At 34.1% G+C, this 12,500-nt stretch overlaps 1 protein-coding gene across 4 annotated transcripts in view; it reads left to right on the top strand.

The window, feature by feature from the left end:
• Window positions 1–1,839: 1,839 nt before the first annotated feature.
• Window positions 1,840–12,500, top strand: part of LOC124955746 (histone-lysine N-methyltransferase PRDM16-like) — a 31,772-nt gene continuing 21,111 nt past the window's right edge. For 2 of the 4 annotated variants that reach the window (XM_047510621.1, XM_047510620.1), the window contains exons 1-2: window positions 1,840–2,246; window positions 2,698–2,897. In XM_047510621.1, the coding sequence (XP_047366577.1) occupies window positions 1,841–2,246; window positions 2,698–2,897 (606 nt within the window). In that variant the 5' untranslated portion in view covers window position 1,840. The remainder of the gene's footprint in view (window positions 2,247–2,697; window positions 2,898–12,500) is intronic. The other 2 variants (XM_047510622.1, XM_047510624.1) reach the window with 2 other exon arrangements.

Below are 12,500 nucleotides of genomic sequence, written 5' to 3'. Positions count from 1 at the left end.
GGAAAAATTATTTTTATTCTTTATTTTCTTTTTGTGCTTTTCTTTTTTCTTTCTTTTTTCTTTTTTTTTTTATTCCTTTCTCTTTTCCTCCTTCCTTTTCTTTTTTTTTTTTTTTTTTTTTTTTTTCTTTCTTTATCATTATCATTATTATTATCATAGATACACCTGCAAATTTACTTAACCGTTGACATTCACACAGAGCTTATGTTGTTTGCAAAGGACTACTCGTCACAGTGTAATTTTCTTTGAGGCATCTTCTTGCCGCAGGTTCGTTCGAGAAGACTCGCATAAAATTCTCTATGTGTGTATGTGTATATATATATATACATATATATATATACATGTACATATGTTTGTTTTTTGATAGTCGATAGAATTCTCCTCTCTCTCTCTCTCTCTTTGTCTGTCTCTAGCTATCTATTTATCTCTCTCTTTTTCTTCCTTTCTTTCTTTCTTTCTCTCTCTCTTTCTCTTGGGAATATCTTTCGATTGGAAGATAAGGTTGTTTATTAAAAGGGTCCCGACAAATTTATTCGTTCCTCACGAAGTCGTCCAAATAAATCTAATATTCTCTTTATCGTTCTCTTTTAAAAATAGGAAATTGAAAAAGGATACATACCAACGTATATCTATTTTTCTTCTTCGAAAAATGATTTTAAGATTTCTTTATTTGTAACGCATCATTCGTTCATCAAATAGATCGAATATCTCTCTCTCTCTCTCTCTCTCTCTCTTTTTTTCTATATATATATCTACGTGAACGTTTGTCTATCGATCTAAATGAAATCTAATCATTTCTAACGAAAATCTTTCTCTTTTATAAATAGTGCCAGATTGAAACCAAAACGGGTCTGATGATTGATTGGAATATAAACACATAACGTTATAAAATTTCAATCTTATCATTCTAAACATTATTCTATTTGAGTTACAATATGATTATATAAAACTGTATGTCATTGAACAAGAGATAGATAGATAGATAGTTGTTATCCATTTGACATTTGTTTTTACACTTTATCCAAGTTATATAATTCATTAAAAAAAGGGGAAAAGAAAAAGACATAAGATACAAAAAAAAAAAAAAAAAAAAAAAAAAAAAAAGAAAAAAAGAGAAGGATATATTATCAGATTAAAACGTGCGAACGTTTTCTTCTTTTTTTTTTTTCTTTCTTTTTCTTTTTCTTTTTTTTTTTTTTTTTTCGATAAATTCATTTTTTCCGATGATTTCATTCATATTTGATTACTGAATCTTTTCTCTTGTCAGTTTACATTAATTTCAAGTCAAGATATTATTGACGAACGGATCTGATCGATCTGATCGATCTGATCGATTTGATCGTTCGATTGCCTTTTAAAAGATCCCTCAATACACGTATATCCAAACACCAATAATCGGATATCGTAGAACGTGCAAATCCATCCGGTAAATTGAATTTTCGTTCTTAGAATAGCATTAGGAAAAGTAATACATTGACGTTATCGTTATTCTTCGTGTATGTAAAGTATTCTATAATCATTTTCTATTGCCGACGATGATAGCCGAGAAATGGGCGATGATTTTTTTTTTTTTTTTTTTTTTTTTTTTTTTTTTTTTTTTTTTTTTTTTTTTTTTTATCAAGATTAAATCGAATCCTTTCAACGAAATCCTTTCAAGAAAAAAAAACAATATATATATATATATATACATATATATTTTGTTTTAGGAAGCAGCGACGAAGGCGAGTCGATATCAACCGGAAATACCACAGGAGGAGGTGGAGGTGGTGGTGGTGGTGGTGGTGGCGGCGGCGGAGGTGGAGGAGGTGGTGGTGGTGGTGGTGGTGCGGATAGTAGCGAGATGGAGGAAAACATCAACAACAACAACAACAACAACAACAACAACAACAACAACAACAACAATAATAATAATTCTAGTGGCAGTAGTAGCAACGCAAGCAACGGCAATCCTATTTATAGAGATTTCAAAGCCCTCCACATGTCTAATGCGATACAGGATACACCTTTGGATTATAATACCTCGCAAACTAGGAGTAACTATCAACAATCACAATCACAATCACAATCACAACAACAACAACAACAACGTGGTTATTCCCCCGGTATGGAAAGACAACAGAATTATGAAAAGGAACAACAACAGAGGCCACCGTCTGTTAGAGACGACGATAGGAGGATGTCTTGGGATTATATTGAGAAACATAATGAACAACAAAAGGATTATTCGAGAACGCGAAACGAGTATCGTGAGTAGATTTATACTCTAAAAAATTCGATAATTATTTCGATCTGAGAAAAAAAAAATTTTTTTTTTTTCTTTTCTTTCTTTTCCTTATTTCTTTTTTTCTTTTTTTTCTTTTCCTTATTTTTTTTTCTTTTATTTTTTTTTTTTTTTTTTTTTTTTTTTTTTTTTTTTTTTTTTTTATTTATTTTCTTATTCTTTCATCGTTGAAATTTTTTGTTGATACATTTTTTAACGAAGAATTTTCATTTCGTGTCGTTCGAATTAATTAGACTCTATAATAGTGAAGATCGATAATGAGATATAGAGTTAGATAGATAGATAGATAGATAGATAGATAGATAGATAAATAGAGAAAGAGTGAGTGATTGTGTGAGAGAGAGAAAGAGAGAGAGAGAAAGGAGAAAGTGACGGTATATATGACCTGTTTTGTCTTCATGTTTTGATTTATATAGAGGACACGATAAAGCAAGAGCCAAAGGACCAATTGAGTCACGAGTGGGTGTCACTCGTTCCCGAGGTCGAGGTCGGTGGTTCAGCGCCTGGTGGTGGGCCACAAGTTCGAGCACGAAAAGATATACCACGGGGTACCAGATTTGGTCCTTTTTCCTGCAAGTGGGTGAGCGAGCCTTTCAATCCCCGTTACGCTTGGGAGGTGAGTTCTATTTCTTTCTCTCTCTTTTTCTCTCTCTCTCTCTCTCTCTCTCTCTATCTATCTCTCTTTCTCTCCCTTTTTCGCAATATATATGTATAAACATATATTATATATATATATATATATATATATATATATATATATATATATATGCTATACAGGTATATAAATAAGTATACTCGTATGTATGTACGTATGTAAGTACATAGATACGTATATAGGTATGTACATATACATATGTACATATATATCGTTTAGGCGTTTATCGCATCAGCAGTGTTGTGTGTATGGCCTTTTGGAAATTCAGGAAGGGAAATCTCTCTCGTAATTCTATTCAACTGAATGAGAACATCGAGATTCTGAGAAATATAAACCATGCGATTTCTATTCTTCGAAATTTCATTCTACTCTTTTTTTTTTTCTTTCTTTTTTTTTTTTTCTCCCGATCGTAATCCATTCATCTATCTAATCTAATCTAAATATATTGGTATATATTCTATTTGGCGCGCGACGTACGTATTGTGCCCTGTTTTATTATACGTCGAGAAAAATTGATATTGATTCCTTTTCTTTTATTTTATTTTCTTTTTTTTATTTTTCTTGCCCCCGTCTTTTTCTTTTTCTCTTTTTTCTTCCATTCTTTCTTACGGTTTTTCTTTCTTCTTTTTTTTTTTTTTTTTTTTTTTTTTTAATCGATCGGTTTATAGCATTAATCTTATCAAATATCTTAGACGCATCCAGAACAGAAAATTCTCAATCGACAACCGTTTGAAAGATGATCGATCTGTTTATGGTTAGAGGGTAGTTCGAGAAATACTTTTAAGCCAATGTCATTGGGTTTCTCTTCTATCCTATTGCCGTATAATCCCTGCCGGGTATTATCCGCGCAGATGCCGACGAAATAAGGAGGAATGAGAGAAAGAGGAGAGGATAGAGATAGGATAGGATAGGATAGGATAGGATAGGATAGGATGGAGAGAGAGAGAGAGAGAGAGAAAAGGGAATAGGACGATGGATAGATAGACAGATAGAGTGAAAGAGAAAGAAAGAGAGACAGATAGATAGACAGACAGACAGACAGACAAACAGACAGACAGAAGGAGTCGTCGTCTCTTGATAGTTCGACAGCGACCACCTGGACGAAAATCGTTCGTTCGAAGGTGTCATCCACGTTGACGGATCTGTCAATTTCTTCTTATTCCCTTGCATTCGGATGAATCCAATTGAATCCATTTTTCAATTTTGCCGTTTCAAGAGAACCTTTGCCCGTAGAACCTTGCTAAAATATTTTACCATATCTTGAATCGAAGAAAAACGTTCAAAATATTTCCTATTAATGTTGTTTATTAATATATCACTTCGTTATATTCATCATTTGATTATCTTTCATCATTAGATTGTAGATTTTCTAACGAATTTTCTTTTTTTTTTTTTCTTCTTCTTTTTTTCTTGACTCCTTCAGAAAATGTTGATGACTTTTAAATTAGCACATAGGTTCAACGCGAATTGAACCGGATTTATATTGGTCGATGTCTACCACCATGGACACAATGAGGAGGAGAGGGGAGGGGGAAATGGGAGGGAAGGTGTTTTGGAATGAGAGAAAGAGGGAAATGGGTGGGGGGGGGGGCAACGTGCAGAGGTTGTGATAGATATGATAGCGGCAGCACGAGCGCATGTCGCACTGACAAAATGTAAATGGCTCCATCCATCTAACTGCCGACAAAAAGGCAGTCGGGGCCAACTGTCGGACCGGCGATTACAGGATCGATTAAAGCCAAACTACCCCTTCGTTTCGTCGGCCCCGATCTATCAAGCACCCCATCCCATCCCACCCTCTACTCCTACTACCCTACCCCCTACATCCTGTACCCTACCCCCGTCCCAGCCCAACGAGTGCCCCGTAAACTCGCGCGAGAGATTAAAATCTTTTCGAAAGATTTTTTATAACGCGCATTTTTAATTATTTACAAATTTATTATTATTCGAAGAAGAAGAAGATGATGATGATGATGATGAAGGTGAATTTCGCGTTGAACTCTCATCTTATTCGATCGATCTTCTCGAATAAAGAATTTCAAGATTATCTCTGGGGTCTCTCGTTACATCGGAGAGTAGTTCGCAAAGCGGTCAAAATTCTCTCTCTCTCTCTCTCTCTTTCTCTCTCTCTTTATTTTTCTTTTCTTCCTTTTTTTTTCTTTTTCTTTCTCTTCCTGTCTCTTTTCTGCTCTCGATTCACACCGTTCGCATTACTCCCCTTTTGGATCCTAATCCTTTTCTCACAATCTTTAGAAAATTCACGAAACTTTGTACTGTGCGTATCGAGTGTATATATATAGGAAGGGAGAAATGAGAGGGTTGCGAGGAAACCGAAATTTCGCGTCGGTTTTGTTAAGAAAAAATGAAAAAAAAAAAAAAAGAAAAAGAAAAAGAAGAAAGAAGGGAAAAGAAAAATAGAAAATCAAGAATATATCTATTTTTATTATACTTTATTATATTTCATATTCTCGTAGTCAGGATCTTTCAATCAATTGCAATTCGTGTTTGGATCGTCCCGTAAAAATAATAGATTCCAAATTAAAAAAAAAGAAAAAAATACACACACACACACACACACACACACACACACACACATATATATATATATATATATATATATATATTCGAATCTTGTTTCATCCTTCTCTTTTCCTCGTAGGGTAGGTATGAGAGAAGAAAGAAAAAAAAAAAAAAAGAAAAAGAAAAGAGAAAAAATTCTGAACCGTTTTGCGGATGAGTTAGGTATCAGTATTACCCCACCTGCCGCGTGAGTTCTCGCACACTTCCCCCCCCCCTTTTTTCTTTTTTTTTTTTTTTTTTTTTGAATCGACCGACAAAAAAGGAGAAGGGGAATGGGAAATCCGGAAAAAGGAAAGAATCTTTTAAAGGGGAGTATCTCTCTTTCTCTCTCTCTCTTTCTCTTTCTCTCTCTTTCTATCTCTCTATCGGACATAGCTTTTTCTAGTCGGTGACGCGTGATCCGTACAAGTTTCTCGTCGTGCCTTCGTGGCGACTAAACCAATCTTAGGCTTAGCTCGTTCAACCGTGAAACCCCGGGTGCTGTTGGCACGGTTGTGGTGTTGGTGTGTGCTCTATCGGTGGAGGGTCTCAGTCCAATTTGCCGAATGATTTCGAGAACGTATGTCAAATGATCAATCGTGCTCGAGTTATTGCCGGTGGTTTGCAAAGGAAGAAAAATTTTTCCCTGGTTTTGATCGCTGGTATTATTTTTTTCTTTTCTCTCTCTATCTATCTATCTATCTATCTATCTCTTTTCAATTATTTCTTAACGAGCAGCGTCATATTTTTAAATTGAAGAACATTTTTTCTTTTTTTTTTTTTCTTTCTTTAATTGTTTTACTTTCCTTTTCTTTCCAATCGTCTGTCTCTTATTTCTTTTTTTTTTCTTTTTTTTTTTTTATTAATTCTTTTTATTCTATTATTTTCGAAGAGAAAATAAAAAGGCGATAAAAATGATATACCCATAATCGGATAAATATAATAAACGTAATAAATATCTCGAGATTTAGAGAAAAAGGGAAACGAAGAAAGGTATGAAGGAGAAGAGTAAAAAAGGAAAGTTCTTTAAAAGCAAAACGCCCCCTAGTCCTTCAACAATTTCTATTATACGAGTCCTTTTAACGCCCACTGCTATTTACGAGTCGACGACAAGAATCTTATTGTGTTCATTATCATCATCATCATCATCATCATCATCATCGTCATCGTCATCGCCATCCTCGTCATCCAGTAGTAGGATATTGGTACCTACCAACCTGGAAATACGTATTTTAGACAATCGATATCGTTCTAACGGTGGACAATACTTATAACGTAGCTTCCATTATACATGGACATTGTCCAGGTGAACTGGTCTTTAGGGCGTTGCTGGAGGTCAAGCCCCGGAAGTGATTCGACAATGAAGAACATAATGTACCGCTCCACCTCCTTTTTTCTTCCCCCACTCCACCTCTCTCTCTCTCTCTCTCTCTTTCTCTCTTTATCTGTCTCATACACACACATACTTTTTCTCGCTCGCTTACTCGCTTATTTGCTTGCTTGCTTACTTGCTTGCTTTGATCCCTTGCATTCTTATTATTAATTTCGATACTACTGCTCCGTCGAAAGTGCAACAACATAGACCCTAAACTTTTTTTTTTTCTCTCTTTTCTTTCGTTCTTTCTTTCTTTTTTTTTTCTCCCTTTCGCGCATTATTTCGTTAGGAAAATGGACAGAACGTCGGTTTCGTGGTTTGGTTCTCAAGGCGTAGAATTACGAAGGACGACGGACCTGAGTTTTCGCGGGTATTTGAATGTGAAATAATATATAAGAAGGATAGAGAGAAAGAAAGAGAAAGAAAGAAAGGAAGGAAGGAAGGAAGAAAGAGAAAGATTTGCGATTGGATGATGAGAGGGGTGGGGAGAGAGAGAGAGAGAGAGAGAGAGAGAGAGAGAGAAGAGAATTGGCAGGAAACAAGTGACAATCAGTAACGACAGGGATCTTTTACATTGTCCAAAGCTGTCACACGTTGGACGAGAAGCAGGATATCGAGGGATCCCTTGAGTCGTTCCTTACCGTGGTCATCACCGGTCATAAAGAAAACGATTCAACCCTGTACCTATAAGTCATTGTACCCTCCTCTCCATTTCTCCCCTCCCCTTGTCCATCTCGTCCCACCCCCTGACCTTAAAAATTTATATTCGACGAATTGTTTGACATTGTATATTCGTTGTGCAAAAAAAAAGAAGGAGGTAACTTGTCTCAGATTATACGTCGATAATTTTTTGCATAACGATTTTTGATGATTTTCATGAAAAATTGTTTTGTATATATATATACAAGCAAGTCGGCTGTGTTATATAATAATAATAATAATAATAATAATAATAATAATAATAATAATAATAATAATAATAATAATAATAATAATAATAATAATAATAATAATAATAATAATGCTCGCAAATTTTTTTTTTATACAAAGCTTGGTAATATACATCGTACTGCGAACGAAAGAATGCAAAGACAATCAGCTGACTTATCATTTTTATTTTTATTTCTGTCTCTTTGTCTATCTCTCTTTTTCTCACTTTCTCTTTTCTGAAAAATCAACTTTTTGATTTATATCTTTTTCATTTTATTATGTTAATAAATATCTAATGCTATCTCTTTTTACGATTTGGTTGATTAACGTTAAATATATATTTTGACATTTAAATTTACAAAAATTGCCGACGTTAAATTAGCTTATAGCAATAAATCAATCATTCATTACTATATTATACAATTCATAGATAATCTCTCAGGTAAAAACAGTGTTAGAAAGAAAGAGAAAGTACAGAGAGAGAGAGAGAGAGAGAGAGAGAGAGAGAGAGAGAGAGAGACATAATAAAAGATTTGCTATTTGAATCTTTCATTTCGTATCCCCTTTATAAATTATTATAAACTCAATTCTCGAAGCTTTGTTGCATTTTGGGCTACACCCCTCGATTTATCTCAAGGGTGATAAATCTTCTTCTCTCATTTCCCTTGGCATCTCTATCTCTTTCTTTCCCTATCTTTCTCTCTTTCTCTTTCGATAATGGGCATATATTAGACACGTGTTGTCTCACAAATTATCGAGCTACTGACTGACCCGTCCTAATACGAGTTTCTAATCTTTCTCAATTGACTAAACGTTCATATGCCTTTACTTTCGTCATGCTTATGTCGTTTTATTAAAATTATTAATTATTGAAAGATTTATTGGAAAGAAAGGGTTTAGTTTAATAAGAGAAAACAAATTGTTAGAATTATATTATATTTTTTATTCTACGTAAGGATTACATTGTAAACGAGATAAAACAAAATCAAATCAAATGAAATGAGAACAAAAGGAAATGATTTAAAAATATCACTTTCTTAAGAAGGTTAAAATATTCACTCACTCACTCACTCACTCACTCACTCACTCACTCACTCACTCACTCACTCACTCACTCACTCACTCACTCACTCACTCACTCACTCACGCACGCACGCACGCACGCACGTACGTACGTACGTACGTATGTACCCAAGTTTCTACGTTCCTACGTTCGTTATAATTTTCACTCCCTAACCGAGTTTCTCTTTCAAGACTACATTTGGGGTGGTTTTACGTTGATCGAAGGGGCTGCAGAGAGACCATGGGTTAGGAAGCCTTGCCTCGTCTTACCAACGGCTTGGACTTAATTGAACTTGTTCGCGAAACTCATAACGAGAAGTCTAGTAAGTGCTCTACGGTTGTTATAATTTACGGGAAACAATCGTCACCTTTGATGTGCCGACTGATTGTCTTGGATCTCACACGAACGTTTTAGTCCCTAAGCATAAGCTAACCATCCCCTAGCTCTTTCTCTTTCTCTGTCTTTCCTTATCTCTCTCTCACTCTCTCTCTCTCTTTCTCTTTCTCTCTATACTCTCTTTAAGAAAGAAGTTAAACGTTTAGACGATAGAAATTTGAATCTAAATTTGTTGTTCGGAGCTATCAAACGTGATACCAAAGAAATCTAATACGTCGGTCCATTTGAGATAATCTTCAATAATTACAATCTCCTCCTCCTCCTCTTCCCATCCTTCCACGGAAAGGAGTTGTTTTTGGTTTATCTTTTATTTTTTCTCTCTTTGCTTGTTTTTTCTTTTTTTTTTTTTTTTTTTTTTTTTTTGTTTTTTTTTCTTTCTTTCTTTTTTTTTTTTTTTTTTTTTTTTTTAATTTTTTGTCTTCTTCCTTCGTGCGCAAACATTTTTTTTTTTGTTCTTTTCGAGCTTGACTCATTTTTTGTCCTCTGCCCTTCACTCTTGTTTTTTTTTCTTTTTTTTTTTTTTTTGTTCTTTTTTTAATTTTTATTATTATTTTTTTTATTTTTTCTTTCTTTTTTTTCCTTTCTTTTTTTCTCTTTTTTTTCCAGACAGTCCGTCATCGTGAAAAGTATAATCGTTTTCTTCATTCAATCGGGGATATTATTGCTTCATTTATATTATATATATATATATATATATATATATATATATATATATGGCTTTAACGATACATCATAAATAATCGTTTTCAATACGTCTCCCCGGTTAAACAAAAGCAAAAATTCACGTTACTCATTGTCTCGGGGTTGGTCGCGGCGGCGGCGGCCGTGTTACCTTGTGCATTTAAAATGTAAACTCAATTTAAGCCGTGATTCGACGGTAAACAAAACGCATTGCCCGTTCGTTGGATTGTTACGCTTTTGTAGTGGAACTGTAGGGGGGGAGAGAGAGAGAGAGAGAGAGAGAGAGAGAGAGAGAGAGAGAAAGAAAGAAATGTCCAATTTGTAGGGAGAAGAATTAAAAAATGGATGACCTGATATTTGATATTTGATTGGCCGGACCAGATCGGACCGGACCGTTCGTTCGATGTTCGACATTCTGTTGTTCGACGCTATATTGAAAATGATTTGTTGAGAATATTTGAGTAGATCTTTTGGAATCGGATCCTCTCTCTCTCTCTCTCTCTCTCTCTCTTCTCTCTCTCTTCTCTCTCTCTTGTGACCAATGAGGTTCCTAGAGCTACTTAAGCTAAGATCGAGAGAATTCGGTAAGCTCACGGGGTTGACAGATTGTGTTCATACGAACGAGCAGGACTCTCGGTACAATGACCGAACTAATCTGGTCCAGTACAGGGAGAAGCAGACCAGTCTAAGGTCAATATACACAGGAATATAGTACTAAGCCAGAGGCGTTTCGTGTGTATGCTTTCGACTATTGCCTTGCATAAATCAGATTTCTGGTTACCTTACTTACCCCCTTTCGCTTCTGGAGAACAACGTTCTCCCTATGTTTGTGTATGTATCTATATAAATGGAATTAACAACACCGCGGATTGACTTGATTATCATTGCGTTGTAACTAATCATATAATTCTGAGGTGTTCCAACGATGATAATTCAATTATATCCGATTGAATAATTCATTCATTTAAAATCGGATTCTTTCGTATGATCCCATATTACAAAATTCTCATATATATATATTCGTATGATAATATTTACATAGAATAAAATTAATGTAATTAATAGAATTAACGTAGATAATAGTAATTGATTTTTATTTTCTTTTTTCCTTTTTCTATTTTTATTTTTATTTCTGCATTTTTATCTTTTTCCTATCTTTCTTTCTTTCTTTCTTTCTTTCTTTCTTTCTTTCTTTCTTTTTTCCCGTAGAATTTAATATATTCCAAAAGTTTTCATTTATCGATTTAATACAAAAATTTACATCGAATATTTTTCTTATAATTTAATATAATTTTAATAATATAATATAAATTTATATTTACATCATATATTAATATATTTTATATTAAATAGATATCGATAATATTTTCTGATCGTTCAATCAACTCTCAGTAATATTTAATAATAATAATAATAATAATAATAATAATAATAATAATAATAATAATAATAAGCAACGTCATTCGTTTGAAATCTATTATATATAATAAGTTTTCTTATTTTTCCTGTTTACGGATGAATGGAAATCATTGCCGTCGCCGTCCGTCGCCGTTCGTCGCCGTCCGTCGTTGTCGTAGTCGTCGTCGTCAATCGTTTTCTGCAGGATAATACGGATCAACGAATTTTGGCAAATTTTCTGACGTGCGCGCAGTCGCTCGTTCGCGCCGGCTTCTCTCTAATGATCGATCATATAAGGGGCTGGCGATGACGCCAGTAGGATATAATTTATACCGCTAGATACGTCGAGGGTAGCTTCCCTTAGAAATCGTGGGTGTGTAAGAGAGAAGGAAAGATAGATAGAGAAAGAAAGAGAGAGAGTAAGAGAGTGAGAGAGAGAGAGAGAGAGAAAGAGAGTGGCATCTGCTGCACGTTAGACACGGGTCGAAGGGCACCGCTTGCTCTGTCATTACTTTGCCTTACATGCCAGCCACGAGTCAAGTGGGTCAAGTATGTTAAGAGACATGTACAGAATGAGAAGGGATCGGAAGAGAAAAAAAAAATATATATATATATATATATATATATATATATATATATATCTCGCTCGATGATCCAATAATATCGTTCAATCTTCCTGCTACTGATGATCTAATCTTTATAATATTGATCAACTCTATGAGCATTCTCCTTATTGATCTATTAATCGTTTCTTCTAGATAATAACGATTAAATAAATCTCTCGTATTATTTATATGCTCGTTGATTAAACGATGATAATAGAAAGGATGTAATTCTTTTTGTTTCTTTTTTTTTGTTTTTCCTTGATAGATAAGTAAGAAATAAGATGAAATAAAATGAAGAAGAAGAGAAAGATAAGAAAGAAAATTGCATTTGTAAGTTCTACATCGAAATGGCATTACGAACGTTTATTTTTTCTTTTTTTAATTTATTAATTAAATAAATCGTTACATTGATTTATTGAAACAATGAGAAAGGATTAGTCGTATACGTTTATCGCAAAAAATTTTTCCTCGATAGTTAAAAAGGGCCAAGTCTTATTGACGTTTAAACGTTCCTGTTGGTACTCGTTAGAGCGGAAAAGTTAATCATCTTCATTAAG

This window comes from Vespa velutina, chromosome 19, assembly GCF_912470025.1.
Source record: "Vespa velutina chromosome 19, iVesVel2.1, whole genome shotgun sequence".
NCBI classification, from domain to species: Eukaryota; Metazoa; Arthropoda; class Insecta; order Hymenoptera; family Vespidae; genus Vespa; species Vespa velutina.
This window is presented reverse-complemented; position numbering and strand designations above follow the sequence as displayed.